This window comes from Laccaria bicolor, genomic scaffold, assembly GCF_000143565.1.
Source record: "Laccaria bicolor S238N-H82 LACBIscaffold_4 genomic scaffold, whole genome shotgun sequence".
In the NCBI taxonomy this organism is placed as follows: domain Eukaryota; kingdom Fungi; phylum Basidiomycota; class Agaricomycetes; order Agaricales; family Hydnangiaceae; genus Laccaria; species Laccaria bicolor.
The window spans coordinates 1,991,626-2,006,218 of NW_001889875.1; the positions used below are offsets into that span (position 1 = coordinate 1,991,626).

The following is a 14,593-nucleotide window of genomic DNA, read 5'->3' on the forward strand; positions in this document are numbered from 1 at the left end:
TTAAAGTTCCATGCATATGCTTATAAGGAGAGTTAGATAGAACATTCTTCGAGGGCGACGGGTGGTTGAACGATCGTTTACATATACATACGCTTCTGAGCCCCGTTCAACAAGAACTAGTCGATTCCAAGAACAAGTCGATTAAAAAAGTCAAGGTTAAAGATTATTGGATCGAAAACTACAGATCATCTAAAGATGTTCTTTTTTTATTTTGCGTATGCCACTCGCCTCTTTGGATCCTTGACACTCTCCTTGCCAGCCCCACTGCACAGTCTAATTGTTGCCAATGATGCGTTGGTATGCAACCTTGAAAAGGTGGGTGCTCCTTGAAAGCCGTTTCCTTATAAGTGACGTGGACTTGACCTTCTCGACAGCACTGAATGGGACCACAGCAGGTTGGCCGAGACCCTCATCTTCAGTCAAGTCAGGGACTTCAATTTCTACATCTGTGGCAAATGTTGCGGGCGTGATGGGTCCCTTGCTATCCCCGTCTGAACCAGAAGAGTCCGAATGGCCAGAGCCAGGTTTGGAAGAGGTGGACAAGGACGGCGAAGAAGCGTCCGACTCACAAACTGAAGAGTCGTTTGAGTTGGTGAAGCGAGGAACGTCGGAAATATGAACAGCCTCGGAGGAGGTGACAGGCGGATGTTCATCAGTAGGACTCGCGAACATGTAAATCTCATCTGAGTCAAGGGATAAAATAGATCCGTCACTGCTGAGGTTTTTCCGCATCCTAGCAACGTGAAGTCCACAAGTAGCTGGCGCGGTCTTTGTTGCAAAAAGTTTCTCATGCTGAGCATCGAAGTGAGATCTAGCGGCAAACTGCTTCTCTTGTATGAACATCGAGTCCAATTCAAGCACCTTCTGGCGTAGATCGGGTAGGATGATTCGACGAAGAGGATTTTCTGTGAATATCCGCTTAAGAATTCTGTTAACGCCTTCTGAGATAGGTAACACTTGTCGGAGGAAGTCGTTATCCTTGAGGAAAGCTGCATAACAGTCATCGTCGGCGGTCGCGTAACGCCAGGGGTTCCGACCAGTGATCATATTGGTGAGAATGACGCCAAGTGCCCAAATGTCGTTGTGGCGAGTTGAATATCTAGTTTCCGAATCCCTTCCAATGCACTCTAGGAATGATATCTTTTAAAAACGCAACGTCAAGGAAGTAATGGCTGAATACTTACCTGGACTCATATAATATGAACTTCCACAGCCAAACTCTTCACAAACGGGACTTCGAATTGAAAGACCAAAGTCAGCAAGACGAATCAAGCTTGAATCCTTTGAAAAGAGGACATTCTCTGGCTTGATGTCACGATGAAAAACGCCAAGATCGTGAATGTGTTCTACGGCATCAAGAAGTTGCAAAAATGCCGTTTTGATGAGCGCACTGTTATTATGAAAGAGGCCTTGCTCGGTGATAGCCGTGAAGAGGTCCCCTCCAGTGCAAAGATCCAGTACGACATAGACATAAAGATCGTCGCGGAAACACGCGTGAAAGGTGACAATGTTTGGGTGTCCAGAGACCAGCTTGTGAAGAGCAAACTCACGTTGTTGAAGGAAGTCAAGATGTGAACCAGGGACGTGGCGGTCAAGACACTTGATAGCGTAGTATGTAGGGTCGCCTTCAGGAGAAGTGGTGTCGAGCGCACGGTAGACCTTTCCATAAGCACCAGAACCCAGACAATCAAGAACAAGGAAGCGACCCTTAGCAAGGACCTGACCAGAAAAGTCAGGCATGAGTTCGATAGCGGCGATGCCACGGGCCATGATGAAGAAGAAGTAAAGGTGAATGAGGGTTAATGAGTGTATCAAACCAGTTGAACGCTGTTCGGAAGATGAAGTAGGCTGTATAATAAGGAAAGTTGGACAATGGGTCAAACCAGTTGACACTTGGTAAGGATGGAAGACAGAACGTAAACTGAAGTGAAAAGGAGAGAGTGCAAGTCAAAGCGTAGGGCTACAAGTTTATACTCAGCTTTATGTGGCTGACCAAACCAAGATCACATGACGTCACATATTTTTGTCCCTACAACGATGTCAGTCAATCCCAAGGTCAATCCTGCCTTCGTTCTTCGAGGTATCGAAGACGTCATCTTTGAAGATCGTCCCATTCCAAAGGGTATGCGTTAAAGCCTCCACTTCTATTTCAACAGCTTAACCTATCTCAGTCTCGGACGACGAGGTGCTCGTCGAAGTCAAGAAAACCGGTAAGGAGTTGTTCATACACGCGACATCGATTCGACCTACTAATTTCATTGTAGGTATATGTGGCTCGGATGTCATTTGATCCCACTGCGGGCTAGATTGTTCTTCCTAAACTTAAGCATAGGTGCATTATCTCCTAGAGGGACGCATTGGCGACTTTATTGTGGAGAAACCGATGGTTCGTATCAGCTGCTTCTTTTGGAAGCAACGAAGCTCATTCATGCAAGGTGTTGGGCCACGAGTCAGCTGGAATAATCGCAAAAAGTTCACAGCTTAAATTTCTCAGCCTGGTGTATCCTAACCACCTCACAAGTTGGCACAAAGGTGAAGCATTTGAAGGTTGGAGATCGAGTAGCAATGGAGCCAGGGGCGACATGTAGTGAGCGGCAATGTATTCGGAATTGAATACCCTCATTCTCTTTTCTTAGAATCCTGTGAAACCTGCAAAGCGGGACGCTATGAGGTCGGGTTCTTTGGAAATCCACGGACACAACGGTTGACGATAATTTTGCTCAGTTATGTCCGGCGATTATTTTCGCAGCGACTCCGCCGTATGATGGGACACTCAGCCGCTATTATCTTTTGCCTGCTGACCTCGCCTATCTACTGCCTGAAAACGTTTCTTTAGAAGATGGTGCCATGGTGCGTCCTATAAATGTTCGAAAATCACCATCCTCATCTGTTGTTGTAAAAGATGGAACCTCTTTCGGTAGCAGTTCACTCCGTGTCAACTCTGGGTGCTTTCCGAACCAACCAGAGCATCGCGGTCTTTGGATGTGGACCTATTGGTCTCCTGTGTATGGCTGTTGCGAGAGCACTGGGAGCCTCCCGTATCATTGCCGTGGACATCAATCCTGATCGGCTTCGATTCGCTAAACAATACGCAGCCACGCAGACGTTTCTACCCATGGAAGCAAATGAAGGGGAAAGTGCGATCGACGTCATCGAGCGCAACGCCAAACACATGAAAAATCAACTTCAAATCGACGACAGGGGCGAGCGGTCTATTGACCTTGTGGTCGATGCCAGTGGTGCGGAAGCTTCTGTGCAAACTGCGTTTTACGTTGCAAAGGCTGGCGGCACATTTGTCCAGGTAGAGATCTCGATGTTTGATTTGGGCTCACTCTCAGAACTCTTTCTTAGGTCGGGATGGGCAATCCAAACGTAACTGTCAACGTAAACCTGCTTACTATCAAAGAGCTCACATACAAGGGATCCTTCCGCTATGGTGTAAGAAATTACACGAATCTGTTGCTGAACTTGTATTCTAACCCTCTCATTAGCCTGGCGATTATCCGCTTGCCATCGCCCTAGTTGCTCAAGGTCGTGTTGACCTGAAACCTTTGGTCACTCATCGGTAAAGATCTGGTCCTACGCGTTTTACGATGTTCACATACCTCATTTCCATTCAGTTTTAAATTCGACGAAGCTATTACTGCTTTCAAGGCAACTCGGGCTGGGAGGAGCGATGATGGGAAAGCCGTTATTAAGGCAATTATTTCTGGGCCGGAAGATTGGGCGGCCGCAAAGGAACATGACTCCAAAGATGAAGCGTAAGTCTTGTGTAGTATCACTCCAGACACCACCGGATATGTGGGGCTCAGGCTATAGCACGAGCATCTTGTTACAACTGGAATAAGAATTCAAACTGCATACATATCAATCTAAAAAAGCAATCTTTGTGCATGTGATACTCTGATACCCTTTGATAATTATATTGCCCATACGATGAATAGTCATCGTTTGGCTCGGGAGTTGCCTACGTTCAACATGTCAAGTCTAAAGATTGTTCAGACATTACTATTATAATATGTTGATAATATGAATGTCCTGCAGATCCTTTTTCATATCCCAACAATTCGCTTAGTATTGTTGATACTGGTACCTACTACCTATTCTCCAGTTTTTTTATGCATGTGTCGGATACGAAGCCCTAAACCGTCTCAAGTGTGCGTCCCGGATGACCTGTGACGGACTGGATAGTCAGAGTAGAGGACGCCATCACTTCCACATACTTATCCCTGAAAATCCCATCGAAAGTCCCATCATCAATACCGCTCTACCTCCTCTTCATCGGACTGGCAGAAAGCAAGCGCACGCCACAAATTCATGATCAGAAGTTTCAATTGTATGAGATAATTTAGGTACATGATATCACGATGACGACAGCATAAATTCTCCACGGGGAACTACCTTGAGCTCATTGTCTAGAATCTTCACTTGACTGAAGTCGTCATCGAACGTGATATGGTACAATTTTTGAAGATCTGAAGAGAGGTAGAGGCGAAGTTGAGTATATGAGATGATGATAGACGTAAATAGATATTCTTACGTGGGTGTTGTGTTGTGGGTTGGGTTGTACGGCAATCGAGGATGATGTAGTCTGTCAGAGAAAGAGTGGTTCCGTAGGATCCAGTTTCCGATGAAAACCACCCGGAATGTTGCGCAAGCTGGACGCCATCTCGCAGAAGCTCTACTCCCCATTTTTTAGCGGGAATGTAGAAATCGACCCGCCCTTTCGCTGTACCGAATTCGGGAAAGGTCACAAGCGAGCCATTGGAATGAGCGTGACAGCAACGGTAAAATTCAGCCTGATACTGAGCTTCATGTGGATGTTGAACTTGACCAGCAGCACTAATTCTCCGTGTTGTCGAAAGCATTCTTGGACAGAACTTCTGAATGACTTCGATCACGAAGTCTAGGATATTGTCTGCGCAAAAGGTTGTATCCAAGATGCCCCACAGCTTCCATTCTATGTACCAGCGGTGAAGCGACGATGGGAAAAAGTACTTGGTTTTGTTGTCAATGTAGTCGGTGTGAAGCCAACCATTGCGAAAACATAGCTGGAGCGCGCTGCTATTGTCCTCAGTCGTGAAGTCGGTATCCTGCACAGAACCCATACGAAGAACAGAGGAAAAGACACAAGCAACAGCTGGCACCCTGAGATCATTATCTAGAGGCAGTCCCCTCCTGAATACACCGGCAGCTGCACTTTCAAACTGTTGCAAGAACCAAACCAGACTGACTCTTTTCTGAAATAGTTCCAAAGTGTAATGCTGTCCGGAGTGTTTGAGTTCACGATATAGCTGGAAGATAAGATCAGTTTCAACTTCTTGTTAAGAAGAAAGTACATTACGTCAGATCCAAGAATAATGGTTAGGAAGGAATACATTGCTCCTACGTGTCCCTCGGTAACCTTAAAGACTGCATCGAGAAAGGAAGGATGGAAGTAATACGTTGAGTCTGGATACTGCTTTGAAACCAGCTCGTCGAACTCTGCACAGGTGAAAAGGAGACCCGCAGCTGGCAGATTGTCCTCGTGGGTGGTGGGAAGTAAGCTGACCCTCGCTGGAGATGCGACAAAGATTGGAGTGCCTTCTATGTCGATGAACGAAGATGGGCTGCCATAACTCGCAAAGACAATGGCACGACGATTACTGTAGTCATGTATGCCTTTGAACAACTCGTTCCAGAGTTCCCCATCCTGATACGACACCTGTGCATTATCAAAAATAAATACAGTGTCCTCACCTGGGATCCACCCCTTTGGTTCCTTGAGGTAACAATGCCATCCCCCACACTCTGCCACATCATCTATCTTCCACCCGCCAATCCAAATAACATGCACATCAGGTTCTTGAACACAAATATAATGACCGAGCAGCTTTGCAAGCGTTGACTTACCGCTTGCAGGCGTCCCACGAACCTACAAAAACTCAGAAAACATTGTAAAATATTCAACATCATGACTATACCTGGATGAAGCGATATAAAAACAGCTTTCGATATATTGCTGATACTGTACCACTTCGCGCCACTACGTTCGCTAAGGTTCATGTAAGCCTGGTGAATGGTAGTTATGAATGGTTCTTACGTGGTGGGTCAGGAAACCATGATGTAAGACAAAGTTGTTTGTGAGGTGGGGACTCTGTGGGAAGATGGAGCAGTCACAGAAAGACGATCAAGCCGACGGGAGGTTATGAGATGGGTGGCAATAAAACAAGTTGTTGAGGTGATGTTTGGAAACACGACGAATGGGCGGGACAAGGGCAAGTGGAAAAAAAAGTGAGTAGAAGGTGGCATTGTTAGTGTGTGAGTGAGGAAAGTTGCACTGGTACTCACGGATACACAGGCACTTCACAATGACGTGAATACGGTCTCTGAGAGGCTGTGTTGGAAATATGCTGAAGAGGGTTTTTGTGGGGCCTAGATTGTCTGCAAATTTTGAGAGATTGTGTCCCAGGACCTCGATACGCTTAACGAGAGAGTCATGTGGCTCAGTGGTAATGTGGTTGGAGTCCTTAAGCTAAGAAAAACAATGTCATTTCACATAGAGGGTTGTTGATGGAGCTCACCTTCCACAATCCTAGTAAGTCAGGACTGACATCCTTTAAACTATCCTGTGCTCGCCGCTCTTGTATTGATTCCTTCAAGTTGCTGACACTATCATCACCTGTTACGTTCATCGTAAAGGCAATGTCTTCGCCTTCTATGAGACAATTTAGGCAGAGAGTGATAGGCATGTCTGTAAGTCTATTGTGGACTGTTTGTACCATAAAAGCTTGATGGATCTTTCACGGATCATTTTAGCAAAGAGTTCTCAGACAGGTAATAGTGGGGGTGGGCAATTCCCGCTAAGTGACAATCATGTCACATCACACATGTCACGTGATGCCATCGCGAAACACTGACCCAGTCGCGCCATCACTGCAATCCATCTCTGTTCCATTGAACGACATGCAGGAACGTGATTTGGATAGAAAATCTATAAATCCTTCCAGCTAACTGCATAATTGTAGACCACATCTGAAATTTCACTTTGCGCCCTTGTTTGTACATAAACGGCAGTGGCTATGCTAATCATGACGCCCATTGTGAGTTTCCCGCCCATCGCTCCACGTTCTAGCTTGCTTTAGTGCTCCAGTATGTCATCGCAATATACTACATCGTCGACCCTCGCGATTTGTGGAGATTAAGCTACTATAAAAGACCCACGTCGATGCGCTCTTCAACAAACATGGCTTCCAACTTTTATCCAAATCACTTCGCCCATCCTCCTCAATCGCAACGAGAGCCTGCTCAACAAGCAGCGTATCTCCTTGGAATGGGTCCTATGCCTCCTCCTCGTCCCCAGGAGGTCGCTGTTGCTGCTGCAATGCATCTACTTAACCACAACTCTCCAGATGATTCCGATGAAGAGAACATTGACCCCCAGCTCAGACGCCAGGAGCAGACACAAGCGTATAAAGAGACAGGTATTTTGTTATTGTGCGGGGTGCATTGATGAAACTGATTTGACTAGACACTCAAGTCACCGTTCGCATTCCTATCAACAACTCCTTAACTCGAGACATCGACTTTTCCACTGCGATTCCATGCGGCGACTTCCTGGACCGCATCTTTGCTGCCATGAACCTCGATCCCACTGCTGCACAGCTTGGATGGAAGACTAATGACGAGCCAAAGCGCGCTCCAGCCCATCAGCTGTCCACCCCAGCCGATATCGACAATGCATTCAAGACACTAACAAAGATGAAGAGTAGCACTCGCCGTCAGAAGGAGGTTGTCATGGTTATTGTTCACTTGGTGTGTTGGCCACCTCACCCGAACACAAACCCAATTGATTTTTTATTCTAGAATCCTACGCCCCCCGAGGTCGCAAAGAAGAAGGTCGACGGCAATCGCATCACGGATTTTGCTTACAGCGCTGAGCTACGCATTGTGCAGGAGAAGCTCCGATGTGCTCTGCATGCCGGACCCAACCGATGGTGCTACGTTAGCCCCGATCACCCAGCCGACCATATTCCGCTAGGTTATGAGGAGATCAGTCTATGGGCCCGAAAGATTGTACGTGCACACCTCTTCTATAATGTCCTACCTTCACCCTCCTTTCCAGCATGACAACAGCGCTGACCCAGATTGTATCACCCCACCACACTGCCTGAGGCTCGACGATCTCCGCCAACGAGCAAGTCGCGTTCGAAAGCCTAATACAAAGACGGACACCCCTCCCATTCACGTTCATATCAACAACGGACCCCTCGGTAACTCTCGCATAACCAATAACTCTCCTTCCCCAACTCGCGGTTTGAAGCGACTCAACTCCTCGACATCTGATTCCAGCGAGGACAGCAATGCCGAGTCCCTCTCGCTTTCGCTCATTCTTGACGATCTTGATGTCAAGTTCCCCAAGCTGAACCTCCCACAGTACATGCCGCTCCTCGAGGAAAAGGGCATCGTTTATGTAGAGAGTGTCTTCGATTTCGACCGAAAGTATTACATTGATCTTGGGCTGGCTGAAGGTGCCGTAGGCCCATTTTTAGGTGGAGTGAAGAAAGCTCTTGCTCGCGGGAAGAGGGAGAAGAAGCGAGCAAAGGTCAATAAAGAGAATAGGTCCGCAAGCCTTGAAATTTAATCATGTACAATGTAGCCACAATCTCTATACCATCCAACTATGTTTTCAGGTGTCATTGACTCGAAAACGGCCCTCCAGAGCATGGCATAGGGATCACATGTTGGTGCTCCTGTAAGTTCCCCCAAAACATAGTCATTGTTCCTCCGAATCCATGCCTTCATCGATGAAAAACCTTCCTCTACAGGGTCGAAGTCAGGAGAGTAAGGCGGGAGGTAACGAAGACGGCAGCTGCTGCACCATGAGTCATTCATTAGGGAACAAAGTGGCATGCTGCATAACAGAGACTACGCACCGAGCCTCAACCATATCGCGCAAATCCTCAAAGTGGTGCACACTCGCGTTATCCATAACCAACACAGAGTTTTTTTGTGGCCACGGGTTCATGCGGTCTAACAAAATATCAATGAAGCCACGGAACTCATCTGATGTCCAAGACCGTGTTAGGATATCAAGGTGCAGAACACCTTCTAAACATATTGCGGGAAGTATGGAAAATCTAATCAGCATAATGTTAGTGCCGGTTGCCCCAGTCATGCCTCAAAACACACAGCACCTTTGTCCCCGAACAAAACAATCATGGCGGCGTGCCCTTTCACCAATGGGTGCCCATCCTTTCGCCCGATTTCCAGTCAAGCGGTTACAGGCCGCTTTGTCGAGAAAGACAAGTGTTTTAGGAGGATAATTTTCCCCAATATCGGCCTGGTATTGTAGTCGGACCTCCTCATCGCGTGCTATCTTCTAGAAATTCAGTCTTCGTTCGTTATTGGATAGGGATATCTTGCACCTTCTTCCTGGTGAAACCCCGTCTGTACAAAGTCCGCGTTATGGTGGATGCATCAACCTCAGCACCGTAAGTCACAAATAGAGCATTTTGTAACTCTGTAACATAAATGTCAGGCCTCTGCTCGATGAGGCTTTCAAGATACTAAGAATATGCTCAGACGGTTCAGATAAGTTTCATCAATTGGTGATAAAGCGAAGTGCATACCTCCACCTCTAGAGAATTCAAGACCCTTGGTCTTCCTGGCTCTAATGGTTGTCTCATAACCCTCCCCGTATCATTCCAAAGCTTGAGGATTCTGCGGATGGTTCGAGCGCTTATTCCGGTGCTTTGTTCAATGTTGGTAGTGCTTGTCCCACGAATATGCATCGTGACAATGAGCCGCTTTTGCTCTGGCGGGATGTAGCGGTAGTTGCTGGGCATGTTGTTGTAAAGTAAGAAAAGATGTATATAGTCAAGGTGCTCCAAGCCTGCCCTGCACGTCATAACGGTGGAGTGGTTGGAAGGTCGCTCTACCTAATACGGTTGTTTGTACAAATAAGGGCGCACAAAGTAAAAAACAGATGTGGTCTACGATTATGCAGTTAGCTGTCAAGTAGCCATGTATTATTATTTACTTATAGTTGTGGAATGAGAAAACTCCCTGCCAAATGGTGCTGAAGAGGCCCCCCATTCTGGTACCTTGGTTCCCCCTTCAACAACTCATTTCTGTGTAAACTTTCATTATTGACAGTTGATATATGTGATTATAGGCACAAAATGTTCAGGCCAGAATTTTAAAATCACATTGCCTTTGCACTAAACCCATCCAAAAAATGTGATATGGCACACTTCCAGGACAGATATAAAAAATCTATCAAGAACATTTTGTTTGAATCTTTTTTCTGATCATCTTTCGTTGTTGAATCATAACCTGGGGGTGAGTGGTTGCTCTTGCATAGTCTATTCTTTGCTAAGCAGCAACAACAAGAGGTGCCAAAGCAGCTTATATCTACATCAACAAAGCCTAGAATCAGTTCTTAAATTCATATCATAGTATCCCAAGAAGTTTTGACAATTTTTGTTCCAGAGAGACATGCACTACACACCAGGAATGAGGGTGACCATGAAATTGAGGAATATATGGTATTTACATGTTATCTTCCGTTGAATGCTGATTCTGACTCACCTAAATTAGAAAATCTACTTCCAAATGTTGTAGAATTACATTCATGTGTATTTTTTTTTGTAGCACTGCTCAGAACTTCGTTTATGGCGAACAGCCTGAGTTGAGGCCATCTGTGATGCACATGTGACATTGGGTCACTGTTTTGGGGGAAATCAGTCACAGTGTGTTATGTCACGCTCCCAAACACTACAGCAGAATTGCCCACCCCCAGTAATAGATAGGGGGTTCACAGCCTTATGCTTGTTCATGATTTTGAAACTTTTTCAGTGTTGTCCCAACTCATTAAGTAAATCCTTTGGATTTTGTGACAATTTTCAATATACTTTTTTCTCTTTTATATGTACGAATACTTATCTACTTTTCTTTAGTGTTGCATTGGCTCTGTGTGGGTTCAAAAATTCCAGACTGTTGTCATGCTATTGATTTGGCAGGCGAAAATGTCATGCTTAAGTTAGGGCTGTTTGTGAGCAAAGTTTTGTATCATACTTGCCCTCCTATCCAACAGCATTTCATCTCTCTCTCTGAAAATTGTATTCAAACACATAACATTTCAATGCAATTGGAAAGTTTCAGAATTGTCAGTCCAGCTGATCTAGAGGGATCTGAGAAAACCGAGAGAAAACATCCCATTACTTTTCTTTGTTCAGCATCATGAAAGGCACAAAGTTGTATCTCTTGAACTCTCTGAGACAACAAATCTCATGTAGAAATACATCTTCTGTGAAAATGTTAAGATTCTAAGGCAAGTGGAGGGAAAGGTAATCCACAGTCTACAAACTTTTCAAAATCATGAACAATTTAACTATGTCTTGCAAGAATTATGCAGTCTACTGTCTCATGCTCACTCTAATTGATAATCGATCAGTATCGGACCTGTACATTCTTGTGAGGGTGTTCATCTGTTGTACTAGATGCTTTGAAGCCATGGTGGTATGGTATTGTAGTACTTGGTAGGTGGTTAGTACCTCCATTCTACTTGAATGGGAGGCTATTAGTCATAAGAACACAAATTGCTGGTCCAGGACAAAGCATTCTCGGTCTTGTTTACAGAAGAAATCCACTAGGACTTGTAGCACCTGGTCAACGGTCACAATGACCTGTGAAGCTTCCAGAAGCAGGGTACGTTTGATACCATGGGTGATGTTTTGTCTGGTGTGTCTTACTAGGTTGCTCTTGCTGACTTCATACTTGGTGAACTTCCGTACAGCTGATCCCAGATTTTCCCACTGACAGTCCCTAGGAGTGTTGTAGACCAGTTCGATCATGCTTCTCAAGCGATCACACTCATATTTCATGTTACCTGGGATTACTCCGTCTATTGCACCCAGAGGTACAAGAGCATCTTTGTCAATGGCTGGGTCAAACTTGCTGAACATGTGTTCGGTTGACCTGGTGATAGGCTCTGCCCAGATTGGTATGTTCCTGGCTGCTAGTGTTTGAAAGTTAGGTTAGTTAACCAGAAAATAACCAGACCTAACCGCAACACTAACGTAACCACGGTTAGGGTTAGTTGATTTCGAAAATGGAATAATTGGTTATTTTGCAGTTAACTAACCGTTAACTAACCGGTTATAACTGGTTATAACCAGCCCTATTATACACCTTCAAAACGCACTTGAGAACATCGAAAACACTTAAAATTTGACTAAGTTACGGTCAAATCTCTAAAATATCATTCAAATGTGTAGACTTTCAAGGATAATTGCATAAATATGTCAATTATTCACCGATTTTAGCGTTATTGGGCTCGTTTTAAAGCTAGAATATGCAGAAATAATATCTATCAAGATATATATGAGCATATTTGCCTTGTTATAACCGATTCTTTATTTTTCGGTCCTAACCGGTTAGTAACTGCAAATAACCGACCGTAACCGGTTAGTTGTGGTCTGGTTAGGTTATTTTAGGTTTTGGGACAAAGGCTAACTGGTCTCGGTCTCGGTTAGAGCCCCTGGGCACCCAATAACCGGACTTAACCGGACTTTCGAACACTACTGGCTGCATCTATGTCCCAGAAGATGGTTCGACATTCGGATTCTTTGTCTTCTATAGAGACTGTATCCGGATCATTTTCCCCTTCCTGGTGGCTGGAAGAGAATGCTTGGGTCACATTGTCGACGGTCTCCTTCTGCATGGTGTCTTGGACCTTCCTTAGGTCATCCCTGAAGGCTTGAGAGGACTCGGATGGTGGGACTTGTACTTGTTGGCTGTGGGCGGCAAGAGGGTTCGCGCCTGCAGTTGAAGGCTTTCATGGAGCCTTATTAGAGTTGTTCGCACTCTTGGGAGCAGCAGGTATTCCACTCGCGCTTCTACTAGCAGCGATTTGGAAGCTCACACTTCTGTTAGCAGTGGGCATGCGTTTCATGCCCTGAGAGGCAGCAGGGGTTAGGGAGTCCAGGTGGTGAGGTCCAGTGAGCACTGAACCAGAGGATGGCATGGGACTGCCGTTTGTGGGGGAGATGGCTTCTGGATCCAGCTCCTTGGTCATAGACACTCCTTTCCCTTTCTTCCTCGTCATCAAGGGGGTTACTATTTCGCAACTAGCCAAGTTGTTCATGTTGTGTGTTTTGTTTTTTTGTGGGTTGTCTCCTGTGGAGGGAGTTGTCGAACTCATGGTAAGAAAGGATAGAGGGGTTTGCTGGCAAGCACCCTGCTTAAGTAGGGTTGACCAGTACTCAGGGTGCGGGCAGGGTCACTCTTCCCCAAGCAGGCTTGGAGTTAGGGTCTGTTTCGTGAGAGGAATTCCGTTCCCTGGCAGGGGCTCTTCCTTGACTGAGCAGTTCAGGAGTAGTTGAGGTTGTTGGGCATAGCTTGTATGGGTTGGGAGAGGTAGAATAATGGAAGTGATTGGTGTATCGTTTGGTTTAGGAAGGTTGACTGAACTACTTGTTGATCGTGTATATGGTACCCAGGTTACAGATGATGAGGAGTTGTCATCTGCATCTGTAATGGTGTGGTAATACCTACTCATTGCATGATCTAGAACCATTGTATTTACACATATTTGTCCTGGCTCTGTATAGCACTGTATTCACAACAAATAAACTAACTTTGCAACCACATCATATATTACATGTGGACGGAGTCACACCCTTTCTATATGGCTAGGCAGCCACCAGAGTCCTGCGCTGGGTGACCATGCCCCAGTTCCTGGGTCACAGGATAAACTACACATGGTACCGCTTCACAGCACCACATTACGAACTCTTTCATGCATACCACAAATATTCTCCACTGCCATCTTGCACTCATGCCTTCGTTGAGAAGTCCCAATCAACCCTTTGGTTTCACAGCATCACTACCTTCGAAAGCAGCAGTTGCATGCACTAATGAAGGTTCAGAGGGGTCGTCCTTGACGTTGTAACCCTCAAAAGCAGCGGGGATGTGCGCTGATGAGGGTTTTGTTGGGTTGTTGGTCGGTGTTCTGTCTGTTTGAGGTCTTGAGGGAGTGGGAAGCCTAGAGACTGTCATTAATCAACAGATTGCATTGGTGGTACTCACCTGTTGCGCTTCCTCCGTATTTAGGCACTCAGGGACTTCATGTTGATGAAGTCCGTGGTGCCCCCACCATTGTGAAATCCACTGATTGGTTCTGACTCCTCAATGAGTCCCAGATTGCGATACAACAGAGGAGAGTAATTGTGGTACTTGCGAGAGGCTTGATGAGGTGACTCTGGATGTGGGAGTCACGTGTTGGTCTTCCTGTGATCCTGGAACAGGAGCACAGTCACCCAGCACAGGGCTCTGATATCCTGGAGGGGAGACAATGGGTCATCTAACCTTAGTGAGAGGGTGTGACCCGATCCACATGTAAGTATATAGTGGTTTCAAGTTATCTTTTATTGTTTGTATGTGCAACACTATATACAAGTTTGCCAAACAAGAGTAAATGGTGCTACTAGATCACACAAGGTAGAGGTTAGTATACTATGCTCTCACAATGAGTACAAGATCTCCCAGTATGTCTCCTACTTTTTTACAAGATCAACTCCTTATGAAGTTTTTAGAGCTTTCAACAGCC

The 14,593-nt window shown here is 45.7% G+C and overlaps 5 protein-coding genes across 5 annotated transcripts; 2 read left to right on the forward strand and 3 right to left on the reverse strand.

Annotated features, from left to right (window-relative positions):
* Positions 1-984: 984 nt before the first annotated feature.
* On the reverse strand, positions 985-1,740 carry LACBIDRAFT_246217 (uncharacterized protein; the record flags this gene model as incomplete). Its single annotated transcript, XM_001877123.1, has 2 exons — positions 985-1,127; positions 1,185-1,740. Coding segments are annotated over 2 exons (699 nt in total), but the record flags the coding sequence as incomplete, so codon positions are not given.
* A 275-nt stretch (positions 1,741-2,015) lies between these two features.
* LACBIDRAFT_188827 (uncharacterized protein) lies at positions 2,016-3,834 on the forward strand. The gene is made up of 12 exons (XM_001876692.1): positions 2,016-2,122; positions 2,172-2,210; positions 2,265-2,281; positions 2,333-2,386; positions 2,436-2,472; positions 2,522-2,587; positions 2,637-2,671; positions 2,725-2,850; positions 2,903-3,301; positions 3,352-3,438; positions 3,492-3,565; positions 3,621-3,834. Exons 1-12 carry the CDS (start codon positions 2,038-2,040, stop codon positions 3,763-3,765), a joined length of 1,164 nt encoding a protein of 387 aa, XP_001876727.1. The 5' UTR covers positions 2,016-2,037; the 3' UTR covers positions 3,766-3,834.
* A 528-nt stretch (positions 3,835-4,362) lies between these two features.
* LACBIDRAFT_323712 (uncharacterized protein) lies at positions 4,363-6,731 on the reverse strand (the record flags this gene model as incomplete). Its single annotated transcript, XM_001877124.1, has 9 exons — positions 4,363-4,475; positions 4,541-5,207; positions 5,235-5,294; positions 5,345-5,704; positions 5,740-5,752; positions 5,893-5,914; positions 6,083-6,136; positions 6,331-6,514; positions 6,564-6,731. The coding sequence occupies 9 exons, from the start codon at positions 6,729-6,731 to the stop codon at positions 4,363-4,365; spliced, it is 1,641 nt and encodes a 546-aa protein (XP_001877159.1).
* A 339-nt stretch (positions 6,732-7,070) lies between these two features.
* LACBIDRAFT_311891 (uncharacterized protein) lies at positions 7,071-8,623 on the forward strand (the record flags this gene model as incomplete). The annotated part of the gene is made up of 5 exons (XM_001876693.1): positions 7,071-7,082; positions 7,133-7,463; positions 7,511-7,794; positions 7,846-8,055; positions 8,105-8,623. 5 exons carry the CDS (start codon positions 7,071-7,073, stop codon positions 8,621-8,623), a joined length of 1,356 nt encoding a protein of 451 aa, XP_001876728.1.
* A 3,921-nt stretch (positions 8,624-12,544) lies between these two features.
* Positions 12,545-13,129, reverse strand: LACBIDRAFT_323715 (uncharacterized protein; the record flags this gene model as incomplete). The annotated part of the gene is made up of 2 exons (XM_001877125.1): positions 12,545-12,817; positions 12,908-13,129. 2 exons carry the CDS (start codon positions 13,127-13,129, stop codon positions 12,545-12,547), a joined length of 495 nt encoding a protein of 164 aa, XP_001877160.1.
* Between the last annotated feature and the right edge of the window lie 1,464 nt (positions 13,130-14,593).